At 32.5% G+C, this 27,120-nt stretch overlaps 1 protein-coding gene across 4 annotated transcripts in view; it reads left to right on the top strand.

The window, feature by feature from the left end:
• The window catches only part of LOC114336287 (tight junction protein ZO-2), a 390,572-nt gene that overhangs the window by 277,615 nt on the left and 85,837 nt on the right, over window positions 1-27,120 (top strand). For all 4 annotated transcript variants that reach the window (XM_050657746.1, XM_050657747.1, XM_050657749.1 and 1 more), the window contains exons 2-8: window positions 7,510-7,673; window positions 13,879-14,111; window positions 17,134-17,424; window positions 21,427-21,723; window positions 21,804-21,870; window positions 23,831-23,981; window positions 26,523-26,796. In XM_050657746.1, the coding sequence (XP_050513703.1) occupies window positions 7,510-7,673; window positions 13,879-14,111; window positions 17,134-17,424; window positions 21,427-21,723; window positions 21,804-21,870; window positions 23,831-23,981; window positions 26,523-26,796 (1,477 nt within the window). The remainder of the gene's footprint in view (window positions 1-7,509; window positions 7,674-13,878; window positions 14,112-17,133; window positions 17,425-21,426; window positions 21,724-21,803; window positions 21,871-23,830; window positions 23,982-26,522; window positions 26,797-27,120) is intronic.

Genomic DNA, 27,120 nt, shown 5'->3' with positions numbered 1-27,120 from the left:
ATGTTTGCCATAAACTAAAAAAAAAAACAATATAAATCAGAACTGATCACGAAATCGCTCGGAGAAGTATACAGGGTGTTTCGTTAATAATTGAAAATATTTTAACTTTAGATTCTTGGGCTCAAAATATTAGGATTTAACAAAATGTAATTTAATTAAATGTCGTTCCTTACTGAGTTACAGGGTGTTTGATTTAAAAATTTAAAACCTATTTGTACCCAGTACTTTAAAACCATTTGACATATCTTGTCATACTTGTCAGCAATTGTACATATACAGTGATGAGCGAGCTAATAACCGGCAAAATAGCGCAAAAGATGGAAAACATAATACATTGCGAAACAAAAAGAGGTGAAACTCATTTTATTTTGGGGTTTATTCTCAGTGTGACAACTACGTAACGTTCTTGATTTACTAGAGAAAAATAACACAAGCCTGATCGGATAAAATAAGAAAGGAAGAATGTTTACCATAAACTAAAAAAAAACAATATAAATCTGAACTGATTACGAAATCGCACGGAGAAGTATACAGGGTGTTTCATTAATAATTGAAAATATTTTAACTGTAGATTGTTGGGCTCAAAATATTAGGATTTAATAAAATGTAATTTAATAAAATGTGGTTCCTTACTGACTTACAGGGTGTTTTATTTAAAAATTTAAAGCCTATTTGTACCCAGTACTTTAAAACCATTTGACATATCTTGTCATACTTGTCAGCAAGTGTACATATACAGTGATGAGCGAGCTAATAACCGGCAAAATAGCTCAAAAGATGGAAAACATAATACATTGCGAAACAAAAAGAGATAACATTCATTTTATTTTGGGGTTTATTCTCAGTGTGACAACTACGTAACGTTCTTGATTTACTAGAGAAAAATAACACAAGCCTGATCGGATAAAATAAGAAAGGAAGAATGTTTACCATAAATACTAAAAAAAAACAATATAAATCTGAACTGACTACGAAATCACACGGAGAAGTATACAGGGTGTTTCATTAATAATTGAAAATATTTTAACTTTAGATTCTTGGGCTCAAAATATTAGGATTTAACAAAATGTAATTTAATAAAATGCCGTTCCTTACTGAGTTACAGGGTGTTTTATTTAAAAATTTAAAACCTATTTGTACAAAGTACTTTAAAACCATTTGACATATCTTGTCATACTTGTCATCAAGTGTACATATACAGTGATGAGCGAGCTAATAACCGGCAAAATAGCTCAAAAGATGGAAAACATAATACATTGCGAAACAGAAGGAGGTGAAACTCATTTTATTTTTAGAAGCATACAGGGTGTTTCATTAATAATTGAAAATATCTTAACTGTAGATTCTTGGGCTCAAAATATTAGGATTTAACAAAATGTAATTTAATAAAATGTGGTTCCTTACTGAGTTACAGGGTGTTTTATTTAAAAATTTAAAACCTATTTGTACCCAATACTTTAAAACCATTTGACATAATATCTTGTCATACTTGTCAGCAAGTGAACATATATACTGTACACCCTACTAAATCATGTTAAACAAACGTTTCTGGCTACTACCAGAGACGGGGGAAAGTGAATGGTTGACCCTTCACAAATTCTACGCCACTGGAGGAATTGCTATTTCAGTGCAATTTTTGGATTCTCCAATACTTTCTATGTAAATAATATGCTCTTCATTCGTAACGATAAACTCTTTCGAGATATTTGAAATTAAAAATGAAACGGCACAGTTATTTTGATTAATGTATTATGCCCCTTCGTTTTTAACTTCAAATATATCTAAAGCTAATGATTTTATCGTTACGAATGAAGAGTATATTATTTACATAGAAAGTATTGGAGAATCAAAAGTTATGCTAAAATTTCCGTCAGTGCCGTAGAATTTGGGAAGGGCCAACCATTCACTTTCCCGTGTCATAGGCAGAGGGGGAAATAAAAAACACAATAAAAGAAAGGGAATTGCAATATCTCGGACATGTGATGAGAGGCGAAAGATACAACATCTTGAGACTCATAATTCAAGGAAAAATAGAAGGTAGGACAAGCCTAGGAAGGAGACGCGTTTCCTGGTTGAAGAACCTGAGAAAATGGTTTGGTTGCTGCTCAAGGCATATGTTCAGAGCAGCTTCCGCGAAGGTCAGAATAGCCATGATGATTGCCAACATTCGTCGCGAAGATGGCACTTAAAGAAGCAGATAGTATATTTAAAGGCGGAAATACACCATTCAATTCGGTTGAGTAATGTCGATGATTCAATGACATTGTTCAACCAAATGGAAAAGCATACATATAAGTACACGCTTAAATTATTTTTCATGCAATTCGGTTGAACAATTTGGATGATTCCATTCGTGAAATATCTAGAGTCTTTTCGTCTTTCCATCTATGCACCATTATTAAATGAAATTAATAAGTATTTTTTTTTTAAATAAAATACGAAACTCACACAGTGCAAGTCAAAATGATATAAACGCAGGGCCGTGCCGTGCTATGATGCGGTGAGGCAGTCGCATCAGGCGGCATCACAAGGGGGGCGGCATAATCAGTAAAATAAAAAAAAATTGTCAGTTTGTATAAAAATGTTGTAAGACACTATAGAAAAAATGAAAAGTTTCAGGCAATGTGGCTAATGACCAAATGAAAATTTAATGAGAAATTGCAGAAAATTTTGATGTAAGTTCCGAATTTCCATCTGAAACTGAATTAAGCCAGGAAAAGAAAGCGTTTATTTGATTACGGAAAATCTGTGGACTAGCTCTTAGCAGATGAAGCTAAATTTAAAACAAACATTTCGCCTAGTGAGAACAATAGTGGCGAAACACGAAAATCAACGTTTTTGAGTTAAGTCCATCAATCGACATCTAAATATGCCCTCTTTTATGTGCAATATCGGCTAACAATTATTTAATTTCCTTATTACTAGAGGGCGCCTACAAGTCTTTATGGTATTGTGAATTTGTCAAATATTTTGATGCATTAACGACGAAAGCACACCAAACTTTATATCAACACTGGCGAATCTGCAATTACGCCGTACCTGCATGTATTTGAAATATTAGATATTTTATTAAAGATAGTAGTACAATGTGCAATAGTGGCGAATGAGCACTTTTGTCTGTGTGGTCGTTTTTGCTTTTTTTTTTTATGAAACTTCTTACAGAGAAACTCAGTTTCATTCTTTCTTAGGTACCTAGAAATAGCAAATCAAGAAAGCGTCTATCCACTTTGGATTAGTTTTGTTTAATTCCACACTATCGAGAACTAATATTCATTTCTCAAAAGAAATCTTACAAAATAAATCAATTCCTTCTACCCACAATCATTTATTTAGTACCTAGTTTGAAATACGAAACATACGTGAGTGAAATGATGAATTTGATTTTACTATTCATAGTTCTTTTGCTTAATTTTTATCTTTTATCATGTTGATCGTTTTCATAATGATTACTTAAGATCTTATTTTGTTATTTTTCTATTGTACTTTAGTGTCTTTGCGAATAACTGGTGTGTACAATAAAATATTTTATTTGATGCGTTTAATTTATTTTTAAAAATAAATTTTTTAATTATTTAAAACAGAAACTAAACTGTTGTAGTATAGTAGTAGTAAAGTATAGTGGCGAAACATCAAATTAAACATCCTCGATAATGCAATAATGACGTAACGCAGAAAAAAAATCAAAAATAAATACAATATCCATCTTTTCTTCAAATAAAATTACTTCTACTAATTGGTTTACATATCCAGAAAGCATATTATTAGAAAAAATGCGCAAAATGATTACCTATCAGTCAGTTATACTGTTTAGCAGTTTCATCAAAACTTCAAATACGATTATCTCTAAATATTCATTTTGAAGTTTCGTCACTATTGTTCTCACCAGGCGATTTGTTCATCTATATTTTAGACATTGTCATTAGTTCTTTGATTGATCGATTTTCGCTTCTGGAAACTCATAATAAAAATTTTAAATTAAGGGAAATAGTTGATAAAACACTTGAAAAATATTTAGATATTAGACACTTATTTCAATACAGTCGGATTACACCAAACCAATCCGATTGATCAGTTTACCAAAATTAAAGTCTAATGTTTGTAAATGTTACTTAATGTATTGTTAATACGTATTTCATTTAATTTAAAGTATGTTTTGTTTTAAAATAGAAGTTTTCATTCATTTTGTGTAGTTTAATTTAATCAAAATGAAAGTTAATTTTCAGTAGTAATTGCACAAGAGCTCTAAAATTATTGAATTTTTCCCGTGGGACACTTTGACAGAAATTATGTCGAAAGTGTCACGAGGGCAAAAATTCGAGAATAATTTTAGAGATCGAGTGCAATTTGTTGCGATTATTTCATGAATAAAACTGTTCAAAACCAAAATTTTATTGTAATTTATTTATGTAAGTACAAATTAGTACAATTAAACACACAGTTGTTATAAATATTTTACGGTTGAAAGTCATCACCATCACTTTTATAATTTTTAAAACATTAATTGTCATTAATGTCACTGAATATATTTTTTCATAGCAACGAAGAGCATCTGACGTAATATACTTGACGACGGGAAATTATCAAAAATTATCGGTTTAATTTAGATTTCTGTAGCTTTCTATTGGTCAGAATCTCCTATGAATGAAATAATCAATAATATTTAGGAGGCGGCATTTCGAAGGCTTGCATCATATTGAAAAGATGTACCGCACGGCTCTGTATAAACGGTTGATTCGAACACAATCGACAAACTTGTATAGACGCGTCATTGTGGATAAATCATCCCTGTTGTTCAACGAAAGTAGAAATTGTCTCAACTTCTTTCAACGTTCAATTTTGTTGAACGCTTTTATTGAATAATTGCAAAATACATGGTTCATTTTGGTTGATTCGTCCACGTCCGCATTGTTCAACCGAATTGAATGGTGTATTTCTCACTTAAGGATTATTGTAAATGCATGATAGTACGTAGTACAAAGGGTTGTAATTATTTTATGTGATGAAAGATATTTAATTATCAAGATGCAGCGTGTCTTGTCCATTGGAATCTTTGAATCATATTTTGTAAAATTACAAACATACCTATCAACTACTAAACAGTGCATGTCTGTTATAAAATGAAAATTAGCATAGTATCTTCATTATTTGACTTGACTGTCCCATATTACACCTGTCTGTATAATGAGTCATAGTGGCCGTATTTCAGTAGAAAAGACGAGTTTCAAGTTCAAGAATTTGGCTTGATCATCTTATGGTCATGACCTTAAATCTGTAAAAAGACACTATTATAAATTAAAAAGCTGTAACTTAAACCCATAAAATGCAAATTATTTCATTAAAATTAAAAATAGAACGGCAAATGCCTGTAACTCCGTTTTAGTACATACTTAAAATATTTTATTGTTCAAATATGACAAACAAATTGTTCAACGAATTGATTATTTTCAACAAATATATGGTGGTCCGATAGGTAACCTCCTTCGCCGATTCGAGCGAGGAGATCAGGAAAAAAACATTAGTTCTAGAAAGTCTAACCTTTTTTAGGCATATGTGTCAAATTTTAGCGCGAAGCGGTTATTTGTATACTTTTGACAGCTGCATAAAGTTGACGTGTTTGGAAAACACGAAGAACAGGGAAGGAAACACAAGAAAAGCTGACCTCAGAAGCTTTTGTTCTAGACCTCAAAATATTAAGATTTAATCCAAATCACTTATAGACCTGGATTAGTTGATTAATAGCAAGGTGAAAATTTGTTAATAGCTTAACGGTGTCTATTTAAAACTATTCTAAAACTTGGAACGCCAGACTACGAAAACGTTCCATGTATTTTGTCGGACAGAACTTCCAATTGATTTGTTCCCATTTCATTAAGCTCTCATACAAAAATCACACTGGTGTTTACCACCAACTGGGCATTTTATTGAGTGGAACACGAAAAACTTGTCAAATGACAGGAATCGTGTTGGTTAGTAATAACAATCTGATTTTTGCATGAGAGTTTAATGAAACGGTAACAAATCAATTGGATGTTCCGTCCAACAAAATACATGCGACGTTTTCGTAATCTGACGTTCCAAATTTTTAAACTGTTCCACAATTAAAACTTCCCCAGTTCCAGTGTTCCCGTACATCAAAGTTTGTCCGACTAGACACCGTTAAGCAATTAACAAATTTTCACCTTGCTATTAATTAACTTTTTTTGGTACGCGAGATCCAAGCCTATTAAATAAAATGTGGCTCCTAACTGCGTTAGAGGGTGTTTTATTTAACAATTTAAAAACTATTTGACCCAGTAGATCCCAAATTATACGCCACCCTTCCCAAATTATACGCCACTAGCGGAATTGCTATTTTAGCGCAATTTTTCGATTCTCCAATACTCTCTATGTAAATAATATACCTAGGTGCTCTTCACTCATAACGATAAAGTCATTAGTTTTCGAGATATTTAAAGTCACCTAAACATGTATCAGCACAGATACATATTTTGATTAATGTATTGTGCCGCTTAATTTTAAACTTCAAATATCTCGAAAAGTAATGATTTTATCGTTGTGAATGAAGAGTATATTATTCATTCTGATTTTCGAGATATTTGAAGTTAAAAATTAGGCGGCACAATAAATCCATTAATCAAAATAACTGCGCCGTTACATGTTTAACTTCAAATATCTCGAAAACTAATGAATTTATCGTTACGAGTGAAATAGTTATTTATGTACAAAGTCAGTAAAGTTACTCTTTATCGAACGAGTCTGATATTATGAGCAGAGCGAGCGTTAGCGAGCGAGGCGAATAACAGACGAGTTCGATAAAGAGTCTTTACTGACGTGGTGCATACAAAATTTTATCGCTAACAATTTGTTATTGGTTTTAACACAATTTAAGAACGTTTTTAAATTTTAGACGTCATAAAAATTGCATGACAGTAATGACATATGACTTTTGCATGATGGCCGTTTTCGATTTTTAATCGATAGTTATCAATATTGCATAATTACTAAATCGGTAAAATTTTTATTTATTTTATATGAATATAATTACAAAATACTACGGAATTTCACTTTTTGACATAAATTTAAACAATGTTGTAAATTTTGTACAATATTTTTACTAAATAAAGTAAATAAATTGTAAGTTAACTCAAATAAATAATCGATTACTGCCATCGACCACTTACATTCAATCTCGATTAATCGCGACAGGTAAAGGGTAAAGTAAAATTCTTCTTTCAGTATAATAAAGTGTTACTTTACTGCCGCAAATGGGGGCAAATGAGTACAATAATGAATGACTAGTGACGGTTGGCGATAAAGTATATTATTTACATAGAAAGTATTGGAGAATCGAAAAATTGCGCCAAAATAGTAATTCTGCCAGTGGCGTAGAATTTGGGAAGGGTCAATCCACTGGAGCTATGGTCAATGACCATCTAGTAAATGGTGTCAAATGTAATTTTTGTGTATATTTCGTCATCGTTGGTAATTGAATTGTTTTATTTGTTTCAGGAACGAGGCTGGGAATATAAGCAAATATGCGTCACAAGGGTCCCAGGTTATGGTTTCGGCATAGCAGTTTCTGGAGGAAGAGACAATCCGCACTTTGCATCGGGTGATCCTAGCATAGCAGTCAGCGATGTATTGGCGTCAGGACCAGCGGAACGACTTTTACAGTAAGTTTTAAATGATCCTATTATGTTTGTATTAATCTTCCTGATTGCTAACCTACTCCAAAGAGTTATGTTCTAGTTGAAATAACCGATTTTCTTAAACATTGAAACATTTCTTGTTACTAGGCCTTTTCTATTAATTGATGGATTTCCCGTAAATTATTGTATGTATGATCAACTTATCTGATGTTAATTGTTTTTCTACCAATTCTTATTCCTTCTGGTGTTCTATTCAATCCTTCATTGCTTCAATGCTTTCTTGAATATTTTATCAGAAAACCTCGTTTTCGGCGATCACGAAATAATATTGTTTTGAGGTTTACTGCGCATCGGAGGTGGAGCCTATTATCAAAAAGATCAAGTCTCAAACTATTTTTGACAAGTAGTACTTCATATTTTTTAAAAACGTCGTTGATCTATATACCGACTGTTTATATTGCTTGTATTATTTCCTTATATAGTTGACATTATTTATTTGAATATTTGTGAACCGACTAGATAAGTCTCTGTATATAAAAGATAGCACAATAGGTCAAAAGCTAGTTCCGGTAATTAACAAGAATAAATTGCATTGTACAAAATAACGAGACGTAGTTTTAAAAACACTACAGTAGGTATCTTAATTGTTTGAATATTTTGAAATTTTCGATTTTTTATTATTTTAAATGAAAGCACATAACTTTAATAATAATCTTCAAAAATTTCACATTTATCGGAGCAAAAATACCGGAAATACACCCTACACCGGAAAAATGTTGAATATCCCTACGTTCATCTCATTTTGCAGCAGCTTCGCGCAAGCGCGCTTGAGCGTAGTGAACAACAATCAACATATGTTCCCCTTCCCTTGTATAAATTACTCTGCGATCCAAAACATATTCTGGTGTGCATCACTTTACCATTTGACAGAGAAAAACGAAATTGAAAATAAAAGTTGTCAAAACTTTAAACGCGTTTTTCTCAAAACTGCTATTTTCAAAGGCGGTGGACATTGTAAGTCCAAAACTACTTGACTAATCCACCTGAAACTTTGCATAGATTTTCTTTAGACATTTGGTGATGTAACGCTGTCGAGATATTTTTTGTTTTCTGCTTATTTTTTGTTTAACAATAATAAATATGTTGCTTTTCGCTTTTTTTTACAAAAGAGTTATTTTAACCTCTTGAGTGATACCAAAAACTCAAAATTCGTTAAAACTAAAAAATCTCGATAGCGTTATCTCGAGAAACTCATATAAAATATATATCTTATAAAATCTTTTTGAATTTTTTTGTTTCACATGATCCAATGACGAGTTCTGATATCCACCGCAAAATCAATTTTTTTTGAGGTGTGTAAAAATTTGCCACCGTTGGCTTATTTTTCAGTATTTTGCTTTGAAATTTTTTTTGAGTATTCTTTGAATTACACTGAATATGTCTATTTAATTTGAAAATAAAATCTATCTACCATAATTTTAAAAAAATAACAAAATGTTCTTGAAATGTTGATTTCAAACCATACCTCCCCCTTAATAGGCCAGGAACCAAAGCTTTTCACCTCGCAATTTTTACAGAATTGATCGATTTACTTGAAAATTTGAGAATGAGGTGTGGATAGTCCAAGGATCAAAATCTATATAATGCCGAAAGGCGCTTTTACCATGGGGGTTGTTGCCACCCCATCTCGGGGGTGGAATTTTTTTTTTATTTTTTGACCACAAAAGTTGATAAAAACATTCATTATAAGCAAAAAATGCTTTATGCATTTTTTTGATAAAATTAATAATTTTCGATTTATTCGCTATCGAAAGTGCTAGTTTTATATCGAAGAAATCAATATTTTCGATATACATACTCATTTACGATTCACTCAATTTTTACCGTAGAAAAATTTTGTTCAAACCAAGTTCTTAGGAATTAAATAACCTACAATTTTATATTAAAACATTTTTTTATATCTCTGATGTTAATCTTTCTATTCTGAAGAAAATGGCATTTTTTACCAAACTATAAAAATTCGTTATTCGCTTTTACCTCCAGTTTTTTAAAAACTAATCATTGTAAGCCAGTCAAACTTCTGGAATCTATTAAAAATCTATAAATAAATAAGAATGAATAAGGCCAATGACTAACAACTGATTTCTTCTTTTTTTTCTCAAATACATAAATATATTGATTTTTTAACCGTAGATAATTTTTTATTTTTTATCTTAGAAAGTTTGGTAAAAAAAGAATTTTGTAGATTTTTACAAAATCTATAAGCCTATTAATATTAAATCTTTTTAAAAGCCTCAGTCGCAAAAAGAGGTGACTTTGAAAGGGTTAGTAAAGGTGGATTTTGCATGTTATTACAAGGTTTAATAGTCAATAGCTCACTCAATTTTTGCCTTAGAAAAATTTTTTGCAAACCAGGGAATTAAATAGGCTACAGTTATGTTTAAACATTTTTTCGTATCTCTGATGCTAATCTTGCCATTCTGAAGAAAAAACCATTTTTTTCCAAACTACAAAATTTCGGTATTCGCTTTTAACTACATTTTTTAAAAACATTCTAAGCCGGTCAACCACTAATTTTAATTAGGGCGGTGATTAGGGGGTTGCTTCCGATCACTTTTTCGTTGAAAAAATAGGGACTGTAATTCTTTTCATTATAAGTTACTTATTTTTTTGAGCTAGAGACTTTTTTTTATTTCTGGAGGTAGATATTTTTAAATACATACTTTAAATTAGTTTAAACAAGTTGTCCTCGAAAAATGCATAGTTTTCCCGTCTTTTGACTTTGAAACTACAATATTTAGCATTTGACGAAGAAGAGCCAAAGTATAGCTCGATTACTATAGGTCTTAAAGAAAATTTAAAAAAAAACGGTTTTGTTTATTTTTTCAAAAGGTACATTTTGTTAAGTAAAGTTGTTTTGATAAAAACTAAAAAAAAGATGAAAACTTTGGAGTTATTAGCAGAAAACTTATTAAAAACATTGATTTTTTCGATATAAAACTAACACTTTCGATAGCGAATAAATCGAAATCGTTTTATCAAAAAAATATATAGAACGTTTTTTGCTTAGAATGAACGTGTTTACGTGTTTTTACCAACTTTTGCGATTAAAATATGGTGGCAACCACCCCATGGTAAAAGCGCCTTTCGGCATCATATAGATTTTGATCCTTGGACTATCTACTACTTATTCTCAAATTTTCAAACAAATCGATCCATTCTGTAAAAATTGCGAGGTTTTGTCCAATTTTAATCTTCATTACTTGGACTATAATTACAAATAGAAAATCTTTTATAAAATTTAATAACAAAATTAAAGACCTAACCTCTAAGAATCGTTTGCATAGCATAGACGCTTAAGCTATGCGCTTAAGTGAAATTAAAAAAGCTATAAGAATTCCTAAATATTGAGACGAAAACCAAATATTGCAGAGCTTTCAGAAATCGCTGCAGTATTCTCCAATTATGTAAATAGGATTATCTCCAATAAAAAAAGAAATTGAAACTTGGAAAATGCACTGAGGCATCAAGAATTTACATATATTGATAGAAGTTCATTGTGCCTTTAATCTTAAAATTCAAGATGGAACCAACCCGCTGGTTGTTAAGCAAAGGGTAATGGCAGTGAATAGATTTACATGGATTGTGTGATTTTATTGCATTTATTTAAACAAATAAGCAAATAACAATAAAGAGATTCTGAAATTACTTTCTTCTGATATGAAGTTAAATACACTAAGCGGCGAGTAATTTATTTAGTATGTTATAGCCTTATTCTTATTATTTAAGAATATTAATGTAATAATATTGTTGTAGAAAGGTAAATGTCATTTTATACCGGGAGAAACAATCATACTGTGTTTTTTCCATAAAGTTCGGAACACCCTGTGGAATATTCTAGCATATTCTATCCAGAATATTCATATAAAATATTGAAATTAAAACTCAATTGCAGCCTTACGCTGTCGTAGTCTTCTACCAATTATGTCCCACAAATGTTCGATCGGGTTAAGATCTAGACTATGTGACGGCCAATTCAAAGTCCGAGGATTTAGTTAGTGAACGTGAGGTCTTGCATTATCGTGCATTAGCCAAAAGTTGTTGCCAATATAAGGAGCCCATAGCATGGTAGCTATGTCCTTCGCTGTGTAAGATCACTGCTTGAACACACTCATCGCGGGTCAAATTCCTTGTAGCGCGTTCCATTTCCACCAAACAACAAAATAAATAGGACTTAATTGAAACTTTAAATATTAAATCTACTACTTTTCACAACAAACCAGACTCTTTTTGACTCTATTAAATTGTTAATTTGTCATAGTCTACTTTAGGCTTGTAATCATTTTTGTAATATTATTTCTTCAGAAATGAGATTTCACACATAAAAGTTTATCAAGAAAAACAAATACAGGGGTAAATAGACTGTATATTATAATGGTAATATTATTAAATTGTTTTCGGTCAAAATTTAATACAAGTTACCTAAAAATTTTCCGAGTGCGCCGATTTGAAGCGAGCCGGGTGATCTGCAAAATTCGGCCGCTCACAACAGCACCGATTTTAAAAATAATTTTTAATAATTAAATGTAACTATATTTTATAATAATTTTTATTTTAAGATAATATAAGTCTTTCTTTAGTCAGTGACTGTAAAATAATTTCTTAATTGTTATAAATAAAGGCACTACGATTTAAGAAAAAAGAAACAATTATCTCGGCTTCAGTTGGTTGTAGAAATTTTTTATTTTTTTATAAATCTTCGTTTCGTCTTCAGCAACAATAATCTGTAAGTTAGAAACTCATAGGATGTACAGGAGGGCCGCTTCAGCTCTAAATGTTTATAACGAAATTTGCCCCCCTATTTTCAAACCCAACATTTAGCTCGGCTTCAGTTGGTCGTAGAAATTTTTTATTTTTTTATAAATCTTCGTTTCGTCTTCGGCAACAATAATCTGTAAGTTAGCTCTAAATGTTTATAACAAAATTTGCCCCCTTATTTTCAAACCCAAAAATTAGAGGTTTAAAAATGTTTTACGCATTTATTTTCATCAGAATATGAAAATATAACTCTTTAGAATGAGACTGGATGTTTCACCAACTCTCTACGATTTTTTTTTCAAAAAGTTATAGCCTTCGAGGTTTGACCTCTTGGGATAAACAATTTATAATATCTAAGCAACAAATTCGTTAATCCGGCCTTACAATTTTTTTTATGTTTGGAATTGAAAGATCATCATTTTGAAGCTTTAAAAAATAAAAAAATTATTTGTACAATAAATAACGCAATTGTAAAAAACGGCCATTTTGGACCTTTCGCAAGCTGTTTTGCAATAACCAATAAACGAAATTAAACTTACCATAGCTCAAATTGTAGGTTTTTTAATTTACTACAACTTTCTATTAAAAAGTTTTTCTTTAGAATCAATATCCTAAGCTGCAAAATTAAAAATCTTTAAAAATTGCAAATTTAACAAATGAAAATCGCAATAAAAAAAAGCTCACAATATTTTTGGGCACATTTTAGTAGAAGTTATTCCTGGCATCGTCCTTTATGTACAACACCTGATAGGTTTCAAAAATTCCTGAATTATTTCCTGAAATCGACCTATTTTTGACCCACAGCCTGGAGTATATGTTGTGGGATGCATATATAGCGATACCCTTTAATTACTATTTTTGCTAAATTTTTAATAACTTTTCTCAAAACGAAATAACATTTAATATACAAGCCATATGCTAACAAGGGCCGTTAAGGAAACGTATCCCTAAGCAGATTGTATAAAATTAATGTTTTTTTCAAGGAAACACTAATAGATTTCGAGGCCAGATTGTCACACTTTTTAGGTCAACTTCTTAAAATACAGAAAGGTTCTCATCTTTTAAAACGCAGATGGCTAGTAATTTATTGCCTTTCTAGCCATATTGTTAACCGCAAACCGCAAGCATCATGACATAGAGTGTGGTGGTCTCGCAGTATCGACACAGTGGGCGAACGATTGAGACACACCCTCGCTGACAAACCCTTACGAGATAATAAACGAAGCACGCTTGTTTACCCAAAAATAAATAAATATATTACTGTTCATTGTTTACACTTATTTTTAATTGATTCCGTAACCTACCATCGTAACACATATTTTAGATCTCCCCTGTCTACGGGTCTTGGGTTTCGCCTATTGTTTATTTATTGTATTGAAATGTTTAACTAAAACAATATTCTCTTTTTCAGAGTCAACGACCGGATAATATCTGTCAACGGCATATCCCTCCAGAACGTCGACTACGCCACTGCGGTGCAAGTCCTTAGAGATTCGGGTGATACAGTAACGTTAGTGATAAAACGGCGAACGATTCAACACAGTCATACCCACAGCTCATCCTTTAACGGCCCACCTCTGGCTGCCTTGGGCTCAAATTCGCTATCTACCAAAGTTACGCTTACCAAAAATTCCAAAAAAGAAGGTAAAGAAAGTATTCTTTTATGTCATTTAAGGCTGATTTATCTTACGGCAGGAAGTTGACGCCACGTGCCGTAGAACAATAGATGGCACCCCGCCGTTGTCGAGCACAACTTACCCAGAGGGAGAACGCCTGCTTATTAGCTGTTCAGAGGGAAAAATTCGACCTTATCGAATGCCCAGTTGTGATACGCAGGCGTTCTCCCTCTGGATAATTTCAGGATGTGCTCCGCGAATAGACCTCATATCACACACGACGGCACAGCCATGCCGTGCACATCCCGTCCTAAGATAAATCAGCCTTGAATATGTCATCATTCTCTTTGCCTTACCAAACCATCTTAACCTATGCTGTCTCATTTTTTCATTAATTGGTGCCACACCTAGACTTCCCCTAATACATATACTCATTTCTAATTTTATCCTTCTTTGTCACTCCACTCATCCATCTAAGCATTCTCATTTCCGCCACATGCATTCGTTGTTCCTCTTTCTTTTTCACTGCCCAACATTCAGTTCCGTACATCATAGCCGGTCTTATGGCTGTTTTATAGAATTTGCCACTTGCTTCTTTCCACTTCATCCATCCAGCCCTAATTCTGCTGCATGCATCTCCATCTATTTCTTCATTACTCTGTAATACCGATCGTAGGTACTTAAAACTATTGCTTTTCACAATCATGTCACCATCCAAAGATACCATTTTATTTGTAGTAGCTCCATCTTTAAATGAACATTCCAAATACTCTGTTTTGGTCCTATTAAGTTTTAAACCTTTTTCCTCCAGAGCTTGTCTCCACTGTTCCAGTTTTTGTTCTAAGTATCTTTCACTATTTCCTATTAACACTACATCATCAGCATACATTAGGCACCATGGAATGCTACCCTGTAGTTTCGCTGTTATCTGGTCCAAAACTAATGAGAATAAATAAGGACTAAGCACCGAGCTTTGGTGCAATCCTACTTTCACCTGAAATTTATCAGTCTCTCCCACATCTGTCCTAACACTAGTCGTTACTCCCTCATACATATCCCTCACAATCTTTACATATTCACCAGGGACTTCTTTCTTATTGAGTGCCCACCACAGAATCTCTCGAGGAACTCTATCATAAATATGCTTTCTCAAGATCAATGAATACCTTAGCCTTGAATATGTCTGACAACTAAATCCTTTTAGTCTCTCTTACGGTATTATTTTATAGAAATATTTTCAATACAAATTCAGCAATTTTGATTTTTAATATACCTCTGGAGAAAGGAAAGATAAAATGAAGAAATAATTAGTAACATAAGGTATGTTGACGACACTGTGATTCTTGCGGGCACAATACGGGCACAAACTGAACATCACAAAAACCAAATGGATGCTAGTAAGTAAAACTCAACAACGAGCAAGACAACTGATATTACACAATCAAAGAATTGAACACGTGGATGCGTACTTAGGAACAATAGTTCCTAGCTATTTGATCTGGAGTTACTTTTGAGAGGTTTTGTGGCAGGGTCCTTACACAAGTTTTAAGTCAGCTTCCATGTCTGGTGTCGACTGGATCAGCAACTTTGTTTTCTGTTGTGTATTAGATAGCTCCTTTCCAGTTCTACAAGGGTAAAAGGTGTTGCCAGGTAGTTTTTCTACTCATTGTACGCGTCTCTTGTTTTCTTATCTTTATTTTTACCATTTTTTGACTAATCAAATATATAAAATAATACTAAGAGCCTGGAATGGGGGACAAATCCCGGAAGAGTGGTGTATTGGAATCGATTGCCCGCTACACAAGTGGTTTTACACAATATCAAAGTGGTTTTAGGGCTGGTCGATCAACAATAGACCAGATCTTTGTGCTAAGGCAACTACTGGAAAAAAACAATGAATTCAATATCGACACATACCATATTTTCGTAGATTTTAAATGGGCCCATGATAGTGTCCTAAGAAATAAATTTTATGAAGCCATGAATGAATTACACATCCCTGATAAACTGATAAGATTGGTTAAGGCTACAATGCGTAAAGTTGTTTGCAAAGTCGAAATACAGGGCGAACAATCACACGCGTTTGAAACGCATATTGGGCTGCGACAGGGAGATGCGCTGGCGTGTCTCTTTTTCAACATAGCTCTAGAAAACGTGGTCAGAGATGCCCGAATAGACAATAGAGGAAATATTTTTAAATCATCCCAAAATTTGGAGTTGAGAAAATAAGGAGAAAACTAAGATGATTTCGGTCATCGTCATAACATCGGTCACCAATTCAGGGTTGATAACTCTACCTTTGAAGTGGTGGACAAATTCACATACTTGGCTCCCTGGGCACCAAGAAAAATGTCATGACGGAAGAAATCAAGCGAAGGATAATTCTAGCAAACAAATGCTATTTTAGACTGAGTAGACATATTATGAAAAGCAGAAACTTAAGCAAAAAAAAAATAACCATATACAAAACCCTTATACAACCAAGTGTTGACATATGGATCGGAGACATAGACCATCTCCAAGGCAGATGAAAACCTTCTGCTTATATTTGAACGAAGGATCCTGAGAGGACTCTTCGGTGGCATCTGTGAAAATGGTTTTTGGAGGAGGAGGTACAACTACGTGATATACTACAGATATAAACATATTTGGTGGTAAAGACGTAGTATCTCTATAAAAATAGGAAGATTCAGATGGGCAGAACATCTAGCAAGATCACAGCAGGACAACCCTCCTAGAAGAATCCTTATGTTTTAACCTATGGGAAGTAGAAATAGGAGTAGGCCAAAACTCCAGATGGAAGATGAGGATGGTAGAAAAATAGGCGCAGCAAACTGGCAACAGTTGGCAATGGATAGAACTGGCGTAATAGACTTGGGAAGGTCGAGGCTCTTTTATAGGGCTGTAGCACCATTGATGATGATGATTTTTACCATTTTTAGACAGAATTAGACAAAATATAGAATGTTTTTATTTTGAGTAACGTTTATTTATACCAATTATTAATCAGATTAATCGTTGTAATGGTTTTTATTCTTTTTTTTTTGTAGATTTTGGCATAGTTCTCGGCTGCAAACTGTTCGTCAAAGAAATTTCATCGAAAGCCAGAGACCAATTAATGAATACCAACCAACTATTAGAAATAGGCGATTTTGTAACGAAGTTGAACAATACCAATTGCAACGATGTGATGTCACTGAAAGAGGCTAAGAAAATTATAGATAGTTCTAAGGATAAATTACAGATAACTGTAGCTAGGGAATTTGGTTTTAATTCGAACGTTTCTCACCAGACGCAGAGCTCGATCAGCACTACTGGAGCTGTTAACAATTTCTACAAAGGTAATAAATTTTAGTTTTTCACATGCTAAAAACAATATAACTTTTGCTGTATCATTCCTGTACCTCCCACCCTCAATTACAAACCATTACTTAAGCCAACCCTTAGTAATAATTCCTACTCCTGACTTTTAACCCCTATCCGCGAGAAACACAGACGTTTTTGAACTAGCGAACAAAAATCACTCTCTCTTAACTTGGTACTGGTAAATAGATAAACGCCTTTTTTCCTCTATTGGTGATAACGACCAGTCAAAGGAAACAGTGGTCTGTACACGTGTATCTGCTAAAGACAAGTGAACCACTCCTATAGAGACAGTCCAAACAATTATGAAATTATTTTAATGATATCGCTTATGTACACACACCCAAACTTGGAAGCCCCATGTATTTCAAAGTAATATTTATTTCTTTTGAAAAAACTTGTTATTGTTGCGAAGAATAAAGGTTTTTATTGAAAATAAACAAATATATAAGACAATCGGATAGTACAGCCCGGTACGGTATAGATTATTTGCTTGAGTTGCAAGGTGAACGAAAATAAGTAAACTAACTTTGCGTCCAAAAACCAAAATATGCCTCATGTGGGGTTATAAAACTTACAACGAGGAAATATTATTGGTCTTGTGGAGAAAGTAATATTCACAGATGGACATAGCTGCAGAACTAGGCGTAATACAGGGAGTTCTGTCCAAAACATATGGTAGGTAAAAGGAACTAGGAAAGCTCAAAAATAAAGCAAGGGAAAGTCGCCAAAATAATAACGGCTCTCCACGATCATTTAATTTTCCAATCAGCTGGTAGACACCCAACCATTTCTCACCTGCAGCTCCAAAGGCAGCTTTTGGAAGCTGCAGGTGTAACTGTTTCAGTTGAAACGATAAGAAGAAGAGCTCGTACCAAGAAGTATACAGCAGGAGACAGATATGGGTTCCCGAGTTATCCAGGCTGCACAAGATTGATCGCATAAATTGGTGTCTTCACCACCAAAACTGGAACATTGAGAATTGACAAAATGTGCTATTTTCAAAAACAGTCAGGATTTAATGTAATCAGATGGAAAATCTGATGACCCACGAAATCGTGTACTTAGAGGTCGAGGTAGACAAGCAAGAACGAAAACTGTCAGATCTGTTCACAAATATACAAGGGGAAGTGTATTGTTCTGGACAGGAATTGTGATCCGTAAAAAAACTCCTTTAATTTTCATCCAATCAACTTTAACTGCTGACAGGTATGTTGATAACCTGTAGTCAGGCTCTGGAGAGGTGCAACAGGAAAAAATTTAATTTTATTGCATGATAATGGAGCTCTACATACCATTAGAGTGACTACAGACATCATTGAAGCAGAAGGTATCCCTTGTTTGGAGTGGCCTGCTTGCTCACCCGAGCTTAGTCCTGTAGAGTATTTGTGGAATATGCTTAAAAGAAAAATTAGAGCTCGACGGGATAATCCACAAAACACCGCACGGCTAGTATAAGCTGCTTTTAAAGGATGGAGCAACCTACCACAACAAAATGTTGATAATTTGATTAGGAGCGTGCCCACGCAAACTGAAGCTTGCATAAGGACTAGAGGTGATAACACTGACTACCACAAAATACAAAAAAAATAAATAAAAACAAGTTAAACATTATTCGTTTTACATTGAAATTTTGTATGCTATACCCTATTCCACGAATATACGCCTGTGTTGGAATATTTCGACAACGAATATTTTATTGTGGAAAATATGAAGAACGAAAATAAATTGCAAATTACATTGCTGTTGCTAATGGAATAATTATTAGAGCCATTTACTTTCGTACTTCTTATGTTGCACACTGAAATATTCGTTGTCGCGTACTTTCAATTTGTTTTTATTTAATTGTTATGTATTTTTTTATTAAATTGCTTTAAAATAAATATTGTTTAACTTCATGTGTTCGTTTTTTTAAATTCGCACGGAATAGTAAGAAATATCAGATGATTCCATATAAGTTTGTGTGTTTGTACATGAACACTTTAATCGTACAAAAGTTTTTAAAAACTGTTGTTCTCAGAGTTGTAAGATATACATACAGTGCGCTGGAATAAGTGTTCCCCCCCCCCCCCAAACTGAGTTGCCTGTCACTTTTTGTAACATAATGACCTAATTAATTATTACCTAGTAACCCACTTACCACGTGTGCGAGTCATATGTTGCTCTAAAACCACATCCATAGGAATTATATCCATCCTTTGGATTTTACGATGTTTACATTTATATAAGACTTTTGGTCTATTTTTAAAAGGTTTTAACCTTTGTATTGTTAAGTGGCTCACCATACCATGTTCTTGTAACACTGATGATACTCTTGTTACAGAGCGAAAACGTTTTGTTTCTATGTTTGTAGCCCTATGGGGGTTTTTAAACTAATATACCTTTTACCAGGACAAAAATGTTTTATTAAATTTTACTTGTAATTAATGGTATGCAGCCAGCTACAGGAAATTCTTCCTTGTAGATACTTCCTACTGTCTTGTTTATGTTGATGTCGTTCATTAAATTGCTGAACTGTCATACTGGCACATTTTGTCGTTCATAAAATACAACGAAACGGTATCTACCCTTTCTTTAATGGAATAAACCATAGTAATAAATATCCAAAGACTACAAATTAATGTTTACAACTGATATTCACAATATAATCTTCTAATTTCACGTTTTTATATCATATAATTTACAAAGTGTGACAAATGTGACAAAAAACAAAAGCTGTGCGAAGAAAGAAATTAAAATCTAAAGCATTGGCGTACTAATCAAAAGGGAAATACAATTTAAAGTTTAAGTATTTTTAAATAAATAAAACAAAACATTAGACCGAATTTAAAAATTTAAAGACTAACGTACAGAAAATTGCAATGTCTTTAAAGCGATATAACATTTGACCCACATTAACCAAGAATTGACCTGTTGGATTTTCAAAAAATGTTGTCGTAGTTGCCTCAGCAAAAAATGCCTCAGCTGTTTCGTTTTCGTCCGGCCATCCGATATATATCCATTTTGCATGTATTTAACTCCTGTTTGGCATATTTTATAATTATCTCACCAATATGTTTTAGACATATTACATACGAGTTTTTATGACTTTTAACAGAGTCATATAATTCAAATTAGGTGTCCAAAAAATATAATAAAACTTTATTTTATGTCATATAAAAAGTCATTACATATTTTACTATTAATTAAAATCTATAAAGATATTTTAGTAAGTATCTCTAACATTCAATTTTTTTATTAGAAATTTTCAAACATACTTTTCTGCATTTATATGCTTCTTTATGTGTAGTGTCTTTTAAATGAAATTGTTGTCTACAAATTACTGTTTTCTATGTCACGATTGATGTGCCTGGATAGAATAAAAAAAAAACAATTATTAACAAACTAGAGCAAATATTGATCTGGATGACAAATGAGTTATTACTATATCGATTACTGAAAAAAGTTAAATATAAAGAAATCTCAATAAAACCTAATATTTGTTAATAATTTGTTGATATAGTAACAGCATTGTAAATGATACAAAAGCAAACCGTCTATACTATAAGATACTTTCTTTTTAACAATTCAAATATGACAAGGCAATCCTAAAAGGTAATAATCATATTATATACTATAATATACAATATAATAAAATCTATATATTACTGATGAGCGCGCTAATAACAGGCAAAATAACGCAAAAGATGGAAAACAATACGTTGTGAAATAAAAAGAGTCGATGAAACTGTAGAGGTGGGAAAATATCAGTAGAAACCTATAATTTAATTTAAATTACATTACCACTATCGAAAGTTACCACGTTTGTGGAAATGTTTGGAATCTCCTCCCTGTAATATTCATTGAAATCAGATTGTTAAGCAGCTTTTAAAAATATATAGGGTGTTCCATTAAATATAAAGCTTATGGACTATGCTAGGCTTGCGTGAATCACCCTGTCAGTGAGTTCCACCCTATATATAACTGGCGTTCAATTTCAGGTGATGACTTTTTGACGTCCGGCCATCAAAGTTACTCCAATCAGAACCTCTATGTTCAACCTCCCACGCGAAACCCCAATCTAAATCAAAACGGAGGTTTCGAGGACAAACTTGATCAATCCAGCGGTCCTAATTCACTGCCTGATGAAAAGAGCAATCTTGCGCCAAGAGGTCGGTCCAGAGGGCCTCTGTCCGAAGCGAATCTAAACCAACTGGAGAATAGGAACAGCATAGCTGGTTATGGTCTGTTGAAAGGAAGGGATGATCCTCCCAGGCCTCCCCCTCCTAGAGCTGAAGGTAAGTATTTCAAATTTTGTTCGTTCAAAATATTCTAGAAGGTCACCTTACTATACTATTAACTGTATTTACTTTTTCAGATTATTACAGCAGCCGCAGACAGATGTATGAAGATGATCCGATAATTCAAAAAACCAAACAACCTATGTAAGTGCAGAGTATGTCATTTTTAACTAAATGTCACATCCATACTTACTTATTAATTAAATGGTCCACACAATTGAATTAATATCCTGTCTGAAAGTATAATCTACTCAAACCCACAAACGCTTCTAAACAATTAGTTCAGAGAAATAAGGGAAAAATTATCCTTTTGGTGACACAACCCCCTCCAGGCCGAAACCAAATTTTTTGAGTAGTACGGACATCTATAATAATAACCTATATGTTTCCTGCAGCCAATTTTGATGATATACATAGTTATAAACAAATGAATATCAAAAAACGGTAAATTTTAGCTTTTTTCGTCTATTACCAAAAAGTTAATTTTGAGAGTAAGAAACTCATAAATGATATAAAAAACTTCAATATGTCTATCCTTATTGGTTGCTTAGAAAATTGCAAAATCTCAGATTGTGAGACTTCTGGTGCTTAACTCATGCCCTACATTTCAAAGCAATTGGTCAAAGAGTTTAAAAGTGATTTAATTTGTTTATCCCAAATTAATTATTTAATTTGTTTATCCCAAATTAATTTTTTTTGCAACACTATGAGTCAGAAAATGATGAAGTTACAGTAATACTTTGGATAGTTTATGAAAGAAGAAGATTTACACTATTAATTTAATTTTAACTATTTACAATACAATGGGAGTAATTAATTAAAATTAATTAATTTTAAAAATTAATTTAATTTTAAAAATGACAACCAATAATTCTAAATATTACAAAATTATTTTGCAAGAACATGTGAATTAAAAAAAGGAGGGGGGGCTAATTTCGTCCCTAATTGTCCTAGGACAATTGTTTTTCTTTCTAAATGTGTATAAAAACTCAGCCTTTCTAAATATAAAAAAATAATTCTTCTACAGGTAACGGTTACAAAGTTATTCTAATTGTTTATAAGTAAGCAAAAAATCGACATGTTTTGCAAAATAATTTTACATTGTTTAAAATTACTTTTTGTCAATTTTCTTTAATTAAGTTAATAGCATAAATGTTCTTCTTTCATAAACTGTCCGAAGTATTACTGTAACCTCATAATTTTCTGACTTATAGTGTTGCAAATAAAAATGAATTTGAGATAAACAAATTAAATAACTTTTAAACTGTTTGACCAATTGCTTTGAAATTTAAAATATAATTTAAGCACAAGAAGTCTCAGCATTCCGTGTAATAAGAAGGTTCTAACTTAATTTTTACATAATTTATGAACATTTATAAAATCTCAAAATTTATGACAAAATTTTGCAATTTTCTAAGCAACAAATAAGGAGAGACATATTCAGCGAACGCCATATTGAAGTTTTTTATATGAGTTATTAGTTTTTTATTCTCTATTCTCTTATTCTCTTCTATTGTTCTTAAAGAACAATACTAACTGAAAAGGAAGTAGATGATACAACAATCGAACTAAATAAAACGGGCGCCACCTCATGTTTTCGATAATTAACTGAGAGACAAGGAAAACTCAGCGGGTCCCAGATGTTAAAGAATTTCTTTATAAAAAAAATACAAAAAATATAGCAAACCTTTTAACCATTTTCTAACCCATTATATTGCCAAAGAAAAGTAAACAATCACGCTTACTACTTGTAAACTTGTTTGAATTATTTATTAAATTTCCAAGAGAAGGGAAGATTTTTAGAAAAAAAAGACATACAATGTTGTTACCTACTGACTAGAACCATCTGGCAGAAAAATAAACAATTGGATTATGTTTATCCTTGGTTGAAAATGTATAACGCAATCTAAAGTCTTAAATAAAAATCAACATAAATAAATACAAACCAATTCAGAGGTACAACTCATCTGCTACTATTTTCCCATCTTTCGGCCAATGGATACACTGTCGGAAAGATAATCACACGGTGCTCATGCTTTTTCGCCTTTTCTTATATTATACGTTTCTCTTTTGTTCTATGATTAAACATTGAAATTATTTTTAGACCTGATGCAAGATTCATTACATTCCATAAAGAAGGATCTGTAGGCATAAGACTGACTGGCGGTAATTTTGCGGGGATCTTCGTAACCGCCGTCCAACCTGGTAGCCCCGCCTCTTTGCAAGGTCTACAACCTGGTGATAAAATATTAAAGGTAAACGAATTTATTAAAAATTGTTAATAGTACTACTTTAAGTGTTCATAATTATGTATAGTTGCGATAAGAAATATAGTAGAATGCTCTGATTTATAGGTTTTGATAGCTCTGCTTTAATATATAGTGCGGCGGCCGGTTGTTCTGGTAATTAAATATGTAATTAAAAATATTTATGTTTTTACTTAGACATAATAATATACCGTTAAAGCAGGATATATCGTATGTGCTAAAATTAATTTTGACCTGTTTTTATTTACATTTTACCTTACAGGGATCCTCCCTTTTACCGCATGCTTGCATTGATAACTATTAAAATAATATAGTTTGCAATTATTATTGCTATTGCTAGAATTACAGATACATACTAAAAGAACTTTATAAAAACAGAGTTAAATCTAAAATAAACGTAAATATGCAGTTCAAAATTTTTAAAATTGAGCAAAAAATGCAAGCATATCGCCACTCTTTTTTTTATTTATTTTAAAAATACAAATCCTAAAAATATAACAATTTTTTACAACGAGAGTATTTTCATTATTACACTTGTAATTTGTCTGAATATTAACTGCACAACACAACAATTAACAAGAAATCACTAAAATATTTACACACATTTAAATCATTTAATTTAATAATAAAATTATTTCCACCATTAATGTGGAAGTGCCCAATCTTTTTATAGTATTCTTCAACTTTGATCACTTTAGCGAGTCTTTTCTGCCAGTATTCTTTGGTAATATTAGATACTTCTTTTTTAATTCGTGTGCAAAACTAAGTAGAAGGCGTGCAAAATATATTTTTACTTGTAATTGTCCCCAAATTAAATCTATAGGATTGAAAACACAAAAATAGGAGGGAGGTCTCTCAATATAGTGTGTTCATGCCTAGTCGGCAAAACTCTCCAGGGCGTATAAATTGTTAAATTGCTTCGTATGTAGAACTTCAATAAGTTGTTTTTTTTTGTATAGAAATCTTCGAAATACAAATCATTTTCAATTAAAAAGCTTTGCATTTCAGCTTCTTTGAAGAGGTATTTGGTTTCTCAGTGAGCTGTCGGGAATGATAGAAAGCGTTCTCAAGCATTATTACTATTTAGCTCGAAGTTTGGGATCAGTGAGTTTTCAAACCAATCTTCAAAAATATCAACTTTCATATTCATGCTAGTCAACGTTACAATCCTCTACTTTCTTTCCGCATAATTTTAAAGCATTCGGAACCCATTCCTCATTTCGTTCGCAATGCATAATAATTAGCTGCTATCATTTATTTTCAGGCATTTTTGATATGAACATGTTTGAACCATCTGTCCATCCTTTCTTAACTGTATCGTGGATATCATACTAAGTTTTCGTGTAAATAGTAAATTCACCTACTTGCCTATATTTAGTAATTTGTTCTAGGTATACATATATTATGCCTGTTAACTATTCTTTGGTTTTCCATAACTGCTTGACGTTTATTTATTGTTTTAAATTGAAAGTCTATTTTCTTTATCCGATTTTGAAGAGTTTTGTCACAGCAGTTCATGTTTCGACCGGATGTGTCCAATTTATTTCTTATTTCGGGGCAATGCTTTAAAATGCATTAATTTTTTTCAAATCCTGAAAAAACTAATAAGTATTTTTGAAAAATTTAATCGCAGAATGAAAGATTACATTATTATTGAGTTCCTGAAAACTAATATCTCATTCAAAAAAAACTTTTTGTTTATTCTAAGGGACTTTCGGCCCTCGGTAATAATGTAAACTTTCACTTTGCGTTTAATTTTTTCAAAAATACTTATTAGTTTTCTCAGGATTCGAAAAAAATGAATGCATTTAAATAGCATTGGCCCGAAATTTTGTGCCTACGCTCTTAATATTTCTATTGTAGGTATTTCATTGTTTCTGTAGTACTGGTATATATGGTGGATTTCAATAGTTTTATAATAGTGACGCATCGTCTTGAAAATTTTAGTGACATCACTTCTTGCGATGATAAGATTGATTTTTAACTATTTTGTACATACTTGAAAGTGAATTTCTGTTAAATTCGAAGTCGCTTGTATCAACAGATTTTCATTTTAAGCCCAATTTTTTGTAGATTTTGTACACATTCAAACATACTTCCTGTGTATCAGCATTTAACTGCCTTCACATATTCTTTACGGATACTTTTTTTCAGGAAATACATTCACACCAGCACTCACACTTTCTACAAAGTCAGTGTTGTTATCGTACGCAATATTTTCGACCACATTGTCCCACAAACGCCACATCACTGTTCAAAATAATTAAATTACAGCAAACAACACTACACTCTACTAACTACTACATCACTATTCAAAATAATTCAATTTCAGCAATCTACACTCTACTAACTAACCGTTTCCCAACTAAAACGCCTCGCACAGGCTTCCGATCGCTTGTAACAGAGAAGGATCAAACGTCGCCGCATTTAGAGCGTTCTACAATATGTGTTACCGCGATTATAACAATATGTTATGTACATTTAACCAATAATTTACTAGGTGTTTCATTCTGTAATCTCTATGTGTAGGTTAACGACATGGACATGACGGGGGTGACCAGAGAAGAGGCTGTTCTGTTCCTATTAAGTCTTCAGGACAGAATAGAGTTAATAGTGCAATTTTGTAAAGAAGAATACGATAGTATAGTAGCTTCACAAAAGGGCGATAGTTTTTATATAAAAACCCATTTCCATTACGAAAGTCCTGCCAAAGGTGAAATGCCGTTCAGATCTGGTGATATATTCCACGTTATAGACACCCTGTATAATGGCGTGGTTGGATGCTGGCAGGTGTTTAGGATAGGTAAGCTTTAAAATATATATAAATATAACATACAGTCGGAAAAATGAAAGAATACCCATGAACGAACATATAAAACACGCTGTATTTTCCTGTCACCGTGTCACACAAAAAATTGGCCAGCGCAAGTACATGTAATAATTATTGTTACATGTACTTGCACTGGACAATTTTCTTTGTGACACGGTGACAGGAAAATACAGCGTGTTTTATATGTTCGTTCATGGGTATTCTTTCATTTTTCCGACTGTACATAAACGCACAAAATCGAAACTATCAAGGTGATTGAGGTAAGCGCTACCGTCTTTATCATACCTCAAGTTTCAT

Source organism: Diabrotica virgifera, chromosome 8, assembly GCF_917563875.1.
Source record: "Diabrotica virgifera virgifera chromosome 8, PGI_DIABVI_V3a".
Taxonomy (NCBI): Eukaryota; Metazoa; Arthropoda; class Insecta; order Coleoptera; family Chrysomelidae; genus Diabrotica; species Diabrotica virgifera.
This window is presented reverse-complemented; position numbering and strand designations above follow the sequence as displayed.